The sequence below is a fragment of the Anoplophora glabripennis genome, unplaced genomic scaffold (assembly GCF_000390285.2).
Source record: "Anoplophora glabripennis isolate ALB-LARVAE unplaced genomic scaffold, Agla_2.0 scaffold278, whole genome shotgun sequence".
Taxonomy (NCBI): Eukaryota; Metazoa; Arthropoda; class Insecta; order Coleoptera; family Cerambycidae; genus Anoplophora; species Anoplophora glabripennis.
In genome coordinates this window covers 326,995-337,525 of record NW_019416472.1, presented here as the reverse complement: position 1 = coordinate 337,525, position 10,531 = coordinate 326,995, and the positions used below count along the sequence as shown (strand labels likewise).

General features: G+C 31.9%; 1 protein-coding gene across 1 annotated transcript in view; it reads right to left on the bottom strand.

The window, feature by feature from the left end:
* The window catches only part of LOC108906614 (myrosinase 1), a 30,636-nt gene extending 23,083 nt beyond the window's left edge, over window positions 1-7,553 (bottom strand). Inside the window, exon 1 of the mRNA XM_018709918.2 lies at window positions 7,416-7,553. Within this exon, the coding sequence (XP_018565434.1) occupies window positions 7,416-7,462 (47 nt within the window). The 5' untranslated portion in view covers window positions 7,463-7,553. The remainder of the gene's footprint in view (window positions 1-7,415) is intronic.
* Between the last annotated feature and the right edge of the window lie 2,978 nt (window positions 7,554-10,531).

Here is a 10,531-nt window from a genome sequence, read left to right as displayed (position 1 = left end):
ATAAAGGTGCTGATCTCACAACCATCAAATGGCATGGTGGATGGAAGAGCTCCTCTGTGGCAGAAAGTTATGTTGGTGAGTCTATATCTAACAAACTTGATATTGCAAGGAAAATCCAAGGAAAGTCCTTACAAGAAAAGGCATCCGTAACTTGTGCAAATTCTTGACAAACTTCGGCAGATGTTATGCGTTATTAACGGAATGGAAGTTAAATGTGACAGAACAAAAAGTGAAATGTCTGTTACTATAAATGTAAATGTTAATGTTAATAAGTAAATAAATTAAATTTGATTTATTATAGGTTTGTTATTCTTTCATTATTCTACTAGGGAAATAAAACTACTTTATTTCACTAGTGGACAAAGTATCACTTTAGACTGTTCATATGTGTGGATAAATGTCTGATTATAAGCTGATTGTGCATAAAAAAATATATATTTTTGTGATGACAAAATAATTTTATGTTTCTTAGACAATTAAGCAAGTTTTTCTAAGGAAAATTTCTTGAAAATGCGTAAATGATGTTTCAACAAATTTTTGAAATATATCTAATAAGTTTTTAAATAATTTTGTTTACTATTTACATTTCAAAATGGTAAAACAAAAGATTTTCATACCTTCAAACATGTTTTGTAAATATAAATTTTCGAATATCATGATTTTGACCACTTCCGATAATGAAGATTTAAGCTACATTCGTTGGGAAAACAACCTCCCTTCACGTAAGGATTTGTCCTTTGTAAAACGTCGATCCCGAACTATTACAGGACTTCAGTTTCATCCACTTATCGGAATTATCCTTGAAGTTGTATCTAGAGCTTCTAGATATGGAACGATGACCTTTACAAGCAAAATTCCTTCATTGTTCGACTACAGCGATCTCCACTAAAACAAGCATTGTTTCAGGACAACTACGAATCATAGTCGAGATAATCTAGTCCCGAAATCAGTAAACCGTACCCTCGTGTCCACATATTCGCTTGAGAAACCAAGCCCGCCGAATTGAGTATCCCACCACTCAACCTAATCCTTCTACAAACATGTTAATCGAACGGAAATCCGATCCTAGCATTTAATGCAGGGATAATAGAGGCAGATTCCGAATCTCGAGTTAAATACTATTGTCAATTCCTTAATCCAAAAAGTTTCTATCGGTTCCCGAAGCTCGTCGGGGCGGTTATCACTGAAGTGAACATATTCACAGGATGCAGTTTTATTTGGTTCAAAGTGTACCTTTTTATTACTTTCTTGTACTTTTACTCTACTGCAAAGTATTAACCTATGTCGATTAATTCTAAAAATTTTCGTTGCATTCTCATCAAATAATAATATAATAATACAGTAATATAATCATATAATAACATAATAATATAATAATATAATATTATAATAATATAATAATATAATAATATTTTCATACAAAAAGTACTTAATTTAATTTGGTCGTAGAAAACGCGACATGTCACTTTCGTCTATTCCTGGACATATTGAAGTATCCCGATTGTCTAGTCACATACATTATAGCTTAGCAAAGCTATTACTTGCGTAGCGTGTTCTTCTGGGTCCGGGCAGACTCTATATACCTTCTGACAAAGAACGCGACAGTTCTGTTCACATCACTGGTTCGTATTAAAACATGTTTTTATACCTACCAGGATAGGTACTCCAAAAAAATATTTAAGACCCATGATTCGAATGATTCCTTTTTGTTAAATTGCAGATTTTTTTAAATACTTTTAAAAAATTGCTATTTCAGTTTAAAAAATCTAGGAGCCATTGGAAATCCCGTAGGAATAAAAAAATGGTTAAATATTGAGATAGTAGGGTTTTAAGTACTGATAAAGGCAACATAATAATCCCTAAAGTGATTTTCCGAAAAATCATTTCTAAAAATATCGCAGTAGGCGATGGATTACGACGTGGATTACAGTAATTAGTTCATAAGTATATCTAGACCACTGTATGAGGTGTTCTATATCGTTATATTCAAATCTGTCTCTGGTTATTGAATTGCCAGGTACCAGGGTCGACGTATGATCGCATTTCTTGATGGGTCCGTAGAGGTTCTGTAGCGAAGTCCGTTTTAGGTTTGAATCAATGGCTTCTTTGAATTTTACCCACCTTTAAATCGTAGTCGCTTAGAATGGATGATAGACTTCCGTATAACGATTCCCCAGTTAGAATTTTAAATTTGTCGTCTGCTGCGGCTCTGGTGTTTGGTGGTTGGGAGCTTCTTTGCCAACTTCGGCGAAAATTTTGGAAACAGGCGAAAATTATATTTCCCCAATTATTATCTATTTTAACATCCTTATGCAAGAGCATAACTGAAATTTTTTTATCAGGGCCCTGATGAGTTTTTCTCTATCTAAGGACACCAAAAGCGGCTGGAACGACATTAAACTACTGGTTTACACATACAGTTTGCACATTATCCAATTTACGATTGCATATGTTTGTAGTGACTGATAGTTCAATGTCCTACAAGACAGCAGGACTATCCCGCCCGTATGTACAGATTTTGCCCCGCTAGAAACTTAGTAACAGTAAAAAAAAACAGTTATTTTAGGAACAGCAGTTTCATATCTGAAAAACGAGTTCTTAAAAATTTTAATTCCAAGTGACACCTCTGTAAATTAATTAAAGCGCATTGTTACGCAAGAGGCAATAGATATTGTTGAGCCGAACCAAGTAGGCCCTAATGTGTCACTATGAAAATAAATAAATAAGTAAAAAAATAGATATAACGTCTTGTCAAGTTGTGTATGTATCATTCATCTAACAAAATATACAAATAAAAAAGATACAGTCCACTTATTCATCAACCACAAAACAGATATGTAATTTTGAATTAAGAAAAAGGAAGCAATGTTTCCATCGATTTATGGGTGTAATACAGCAATGTGCCAAAAATGTAAGAGCGTCTCTCAGTCCAAGTATCAGTACTAAATTTGATACGCGTTTTTGGCTATTGACTATACAGCACTATAAAAAATATAAATAATCCACTTTTTCAAAGCTATCTAGACGAAAAAACGTCGATTTTTTTTCTTGAAAAAATAGTTACAGCATGAAAGTGATGAAATTAAAAGGCGATTAAAAGTTATATTGTTATTAAAAAAAATTCTAAAATTAAACAGTTATTATCTTATAACGCATGAAAGAAAGCTCTGAAGTTGCAATTTCTCATGCACATATGGTTTTAAAAGCTAAACTGTTACATAGCTACATTTCGGACTTTAGAAAAGAACCTGATGTTTCTGGAAAACTGTTAAAGATACACAACACACCCCCATATCAGTCGAAAGGCCATTCAATTTTGCATTCACCCATGACAATTAATATGGGTTGTCATTCCATTTGAAAAAAAAAGTGTTTCAACTCGTAATATTATTAAATGTAGGTCTCAGAATTTCCGAGTCTGAATAACGTACACGTTTTGCTCACATATGACAAGATAGAGTAATTTATGCCAAAACGAACTGTGAAAACTGCAGGTTTCTAGCTCTTACGGTTTAGACGCTATCTAGTCTCATTTAGAGAACTGAAATTGTGATTTTTTTCAAAAACAACTGATTATCTCGAAAACGATAAGTTTTAAACACCATGTACATTTAATAAACTCTATCTAATATTAACTAAGGAATTGAAAAACACAATAATATACAGGGTGTTCCATTTAAAATAACAAAGTTATACCGCGCCCGCGCGAAATGGAACATCCTGTACAGCAAAAAATATTTTCTTTACATGGCCCATATGATTCCAAGTAACTTTTTTAAAACCATTTTTTTTTATTAATACAGTTGCAGAGTTACAGAAGAATCCCTCTTAGGTGAAACACCCTGTAGATTCAAAATGTCGTTTCAATATCGTAAATAGAATGTAGAATATTTTCTTTGACCAACAGCTTAAAGGTTAATTTTTACATAAGAAAATATTTTTAAACTTCGACGAGGAATCAGCTCTTTATTTTTGACATGCTTGACACTAACTAATATATGTGTCTCGTGGTATTTTTTCGAGCTAAATTTAATAGTGTAAACAAAGCCTGGCTAACTAGATTGATTTTCTATTAAAAGAGGATATTTCATATTTCTATCGACCCATATATCTCAGTTGTTATAAGAGATACAAAAAAATCTTTAACATATTCTTATACGAAATGTCGCTAAAGTTTGTTGTTTCTAATGACACACTCTGTAAACTTTTGCTGCGTATATTTTCCTTCTGATTTTATTATCTTTCGAACGATGTAATATAGTTACATAAAAATCATCAACAAAATATGTAATTTTTATAATAATATCTAGTGTTAATATAAATTACAGGTTTTCCTCTATATATTGGATATTTTTTCAGTTGCGAAAAAAGAGTTGTTAAATAAACCCTAAATCTTACGCTAAAAGTATCAGTCAATGGTTATTTGCATTTTACAATTTTTGTCTAATCAAGCATCTTACACTGAAAAAAACATACAAATAAAAAATGCATTTCTATTGTAGCTAACGCTTTGAAAAATTTTTCATTATTTGAAATTATTCAAGTACATTTGAAATGTGTGATGTATGTGTATTTTTTATTTGTCCGCTTTTTTAGTGTGTGACATTTGATTAGGCAAAAACCAATTTAATATGCCACAAACAAATAAATAACAGTAAAAAAACAGTTATTTTTCAAAGAAATGTCAAACTACTTTTGATTCTATTTGTGATGAGAAAATCTTGAAAAATATGCTAAATGACTCCCAGATTTTGCTTTAATCTGCAGTCATTATTAAAATTTTTATAAACTGTATATTTCTTGGTGGTAAAAGGTCAACTTTGTATTTGTTATTTGTATATCAATAAACCGTAAACATATTTTTAATTACTATCTAATATTACGAGTGCCAATCATTTACCGGATATATTGCGACAAATGGCCTTAATGCATTATCTTATAGGGAAAATAAGTATTATTAATAAATATTGATATCTCCATATAAATAAATTAGAACCATAAACAGAATTCTATACGTGATTTTGAAAATGTACGTAGTTTAAACATAAAATACGAGTTCAAGCTAAGGGACACCGATGATCTTTAAGGAGGTTTATCTGATTTGGAATTGACGAACAAATATTCATAAAAAAATTAATATAAGCTTATTAATATGAAGAAAATCCCCAAAAAAAATTATGACTAGTTTGGATACTTAAGAGAAGAGATATTAATAAAATAATTTTTCACGATTTAGTACAGAGTCTTATGAGAATGCAGATTTCCTCTTAGAATACGCAACAACTGACGAACAGTTTTCACAGCAACTTGTATAAATAGGAAACCGATATCTAAGGAACCGTACGACAGCTTGTAGAAATCGATTAGGTACTTGTAAGATACATAATTTATAATAATTCTTTTTCAAACTGCTGTCGTTGATTAACTTATCCTCCATATGCGTAATAGCGGCAACGCCGCGGTCTCGACGTAGCGTATTATTTGAAATTCGCAGGTGTCCAAACAAACAGAATGATCGAACTGGAGCGAGCGAACGCCGAGCAGAGCGCGCCAGCCAAGTGCAACGTTGCCAAATCTAAAAGCTTACCACTTTAGTCACTAGCGAATCTACAGAAATTTTCGTTAGACTTTAGACGTACCCCGTACCCGATACATCTCCTTAACACATACAATCTCCTTCCTCATTGAATTTAATAAGAGAATCTCCCTTAACTCGACTACTAAACGTATGCAGGGGTTGCATCTTGGTTAAAATTAACATAATTTAAAGATAAAGTGAACTATGTTTAGTATTTTAAGGGTCAAATTCAGAGACTTCCTTAAATCTATACTAACTTTTCACTCATATTAAACTTATGCTTCATTCACCTTATCATCTCATTCTCAATTCTGGTATTCAGAAAAGTGTATAAATGAGTGATTAACTTGAGTGTGCACCAAATCACAAATTACTAGAAAAGGGAACAGTTGGCTACTCAAATATTTCCAAAAATATGTCACAGTATTTCTTTATTTTGAATTTGAATAACTCGCGTTGAAAATATATACATAATAAATTACATTTAAATAATAAATAACAAAAATCAAAAGGTCTAATTCCAGGTAAAAACGATCCTCATGTAAACCATGATCTCCCAAGTAATAATAATCATATTTAGTTCATTTTTTCCACTAAGTACTTCATACAGAATATAATGAGTGACAAGTAATCGTTTATGACGTATGTAACAGAACTAATTTCTAAAAAATAATATCCTTTACTGAATACCTGGACATAATTATTTGTAAAATATACTGCTAGAATATTGTGAAACCACAAAATTAATAAATTAGGAACATATAAGCACACGTCCGACACCACTAATATGTCACTAACCTAGCACTCATTTGTGAGGACGATTTGAATACGATTTAAGTGACTCATTGAAGTTTATGAACACGATTAGGGTGAGTTTAGTAGGAGATAAATGTGAGTGGAACTTTAGCGAGATTTAGGAATTTGGGCCTATCAGTCAAACTGGTTTGTGTGTCGCCTTTGATAACGTATAATATAGAATTTTTTGTTGTCTCTTGGAAAAAGCAGGCTTAAATCCTGTAGAATATTTATTCTAATGTTACTCACCTCGTCATCAATATTTAAGGAATATGTACTACCGTTTGGTAAAATAAAGGTATTTATGTAATATTTATATATTTTAATGTGGATTTATTATACTCATTTTTCTTTTTCCGAACTACCTCCTTTCCAAAACTTTTATGTTATTTTATTGAATTACATGACTTTTAGCACTTATGTTTACAAATTTTCGATTTTTCTAATACAGCTCCGATGTTCTCCGATTGTCGTGTTAGTAGGTCTAGAAGACTGGCCAGTATACTTAATCACAAGGTAAACGAAGTCCTTTGAATTTTGAATTTCATTTTCTAAATTTGCTAAATTTTCTGATATTTCTGGCTAGGCAATACTAAAGTTATAAGCTTTGTGTAAGCTATTTATTCAAATTATTTCCGTTCAATGTAGTAGGAATACTTAATTAAATCAAATAGTAATAAACCAAATGCTAAAGAATTAAATAAATAATAAATTCAATTATTTATTTAGCTTTTATACAAATCCAAATTATTTAATACAAATTTATTTTTACTTATTATATCACTCATAAATAATCGGTACTATGACACTTGTTAGAGAGCCTTCACTCTCTAACATCTGGAATTTATTTCTATGAAATCAGAATTGTTGCTATCACATAATTATCAAAAAGTAATTGTAAATTAACACTGTTGAATCAATACTACTTTCTTCTTTACATTATAAATAAACAGCGTTATCTGGAATATTGCTGCAATACTTCCACATAATTAATTTGCTTTATAATATCAACCTATAGAAATATCTCATAAAGTGGACTCACCTCGAAACCGTCAAAATAAGCGGAAATACCAACAGTACGTTGTACATCACTGTTAATCTATATCTTTGGGGTGACTAGAAACCAGCAACATATTTAATACACTTATATACTGCCAGATGCTCTTGAGATTAGATTATTTTTGAAGTCGTTAGTATAAACACTGAAATTTAATAACAATTATTGGAACAGAACTGCTGCACAGTGACTTGTTTTCGTATAGGTAGGGGAATAACCAAACTGTAGAAAACCTGTCTTTGAACTTGTGCAATTAGAGTAAGCGTGATATTGTGTTATTCTTTCTCTGTAACTTTGATGAAGTTATGTTAAATAATAAATTCGGCATGGAATAACTGCATTGTAAAAAAATCACTCAATTTTACTCAATAATTTATCAATTTCTGTACACATCTGTTTAAGTGAAATATTTACTTTATTAGTATGAGTACAACTAAAAGTGAAACTATTGCAACAGAAGTGAGTGAATTCTACTTAAATCCAAGTTTCTGCTAAGTATCAAGAGAGTGATTTTTGATTATATTCTAACCAATTAAGAGTTGACTCTTTCTTTAAATTTAACTATGATTGAGTATTTTTTTACTCAAACGTGGTTTACATTCTCTTTAAATTTTAATTTAAATATTGTATTAAATTCATAAACTACTAAGCTGCCACAGTGGTTTCTACTCTGTTCTGTTTTAGAGACAATATTTTAGTAGGTCTCGATTAAAAAACTTGGTTAACTGATCAGACGAATGGATTACCACAACCTATATTAAACGTTACAGATTCATAAGTAAGTATAGGTAAAAATCTAACTATCATTTTCGTTAACTAAATACTAATCGAGATTTAACATTATATAAGTATACTGAAGTCAACTGCAGACTGCTGTCAAAACTCATATGGTCAAAAATCCGATGGATCTATCTCTATTAGTGATCTAGAAGCTGCTGAAGTGTTCTCGATGTTCCAGTCAGTATTTTGTGTTGAACCTTTTGGATCCTTTCCTGCTTTACCAAATCCACGTGTTGAAAATTCTTTAGAAAATATCTTCATTTCTGAAGAGGTGGTATTAAAACATCTAAAACGGCTCCGTACTAACTCCTTTCCATGTCCAGATGAGATCTCTGCAAATATATTAAAGATCTCTGCAACAGCCCTTGCGAAGCCTCTTTCGTTCATAATGCAAACTTCTTTAAGAACAGCTCAGCTTCCTAAAATATAGCTTACTACATTAGTAACCCCCATCTTTAAAATAGGCGATAAACTGGATGCAAATAACTACAGACCAATAAGTTTAATATCTTTGTGCGTAAAAACCCTGGAACGTATAATAAAGGAGGAACTTATCAGCTACTTACTTGCTCACAATATTATTCCTGATACACAGCTTGGTTTCCTTCTTGGCCGTTCTACCTTTATGAACCTTTTATCGTCTGTGAACTCGTGGACACTATGGATAGACAAGGGATTTCCAGTCGACGTTCTGTATTTTGATTTTGCGTTTGATAGAATCCCGAAAAACAGGCTATTATATAAATTAGAACATAATGGTATACGGGGCCCATTACTTGCCTGGATAGATAGTTCGCTCACAAATCGAACGTTTTCAGTACGAGTTGGCAAATCGCATTCGGAATCTCAAGTAGCCTGGGGTACCGCAAGGTTCTGTTCTGGGACCAGTTTTATTTTTGGTATATACAGCTGATCTCTCGCTAAAGCTCAAATCGCAGCATGCGCTGTATGCCAATGATACTAAGATATTTGGAAATGCATTGCAAGATCATCAGACTCTACAAGATGATATTAATTTCATCGAGCACTGGTGCTATGATTGGCTCATCCTACTGAATTTAAATAAGTGTACTGTTATACATATTGGTAAAAATAATCTCAAGTCAACATACGCTTTCGGTCAAGGTCAACTTATAACAACTGTCGAAAACCAGAATGATTTGGGTGTAGCAATCAATTCCAGTCTCACTTGGTCTGAACATATTTCCACCGTTGTGAAAAAAGCCAACTCCATGTCTTATTTTTTAAAGTGTTTCCAGAGCTCAAACAATCAGGTCTTCTTAAAATTATGTCATATATTCGTCCGCATCTGGAATATTGCGTGAACATATGGTCCCCTTACCTGGTAAAAGATATCAATCTGATAGAGAGCGTGCAGAGAAGATTCACAAAATGGATCCCCAAATTTAGATCCCTTTCATATCATCAGCGTTTGGATAAAATTACTTGTACTAATGTTAGACGTCTAAGTGGTGATCTTATCCAAATGTACAAGACTCTAAATAATCATCACAGCTTAACTTTTGGAGACTTATTTAGGTTAAATTTGGATGAACGTTTACGTGGTCATCAGTTTAAATTGTCGGGAGAAAACTTCAAAACATCTTTGCGTCAAAATTTCTTCCCAAATAGAGTGTTCTACCATTGGAATAGCTTATCTTCATCTGTTGTTACTACCCCCATCGGTCAACTCTTTCAAGGACAGATTGGATGCATGGATGTCATCAGAATTTTTACAGTGAGTGCGCGCCTAGTGTATTTTCGTCTGCGGTTTATGGCTTGTTCCGCTAACAAGCGGAGATGTGATTTGTGTTGTTATTTTGGTATTCTGTTCACATACTTATTTGTTCTTTTTCTTTTATGTTAGCTATTTATTTTACTCTTACTTTAAAAGCTGTTAACTGTCATTTTGTACATTTTATTGTACTAAATAGGCTTTGCCTCTGTCCTTGCTATTATGTAATAATAATAATTATAATAATAATAATTCAGTATCGAAAAATGTTATATCAGTGCCTTATATGAATTCTTACATATTTCATTTATTTAACTTTTATATATTAGACTACGTTTAATTTATAAACATGTTCAGATATACAGAGTGTTCTACAAGCTTTATGACAAATTTTTACAGATGATATGAACATAGGTCCGATTGGTTTTTGTTTAGAAATTACAAGCACTTTAAAAAATATGATTGTCGCTGATTACTTCTACAAAATGTTTTTAAATGATTGCGTAAATGCAGATCTGTATAGAACTTTCTTGGAAAACAACCTTTTTGATTTCATTGATGTCGTAGGAGTATCCCATCTGATAAC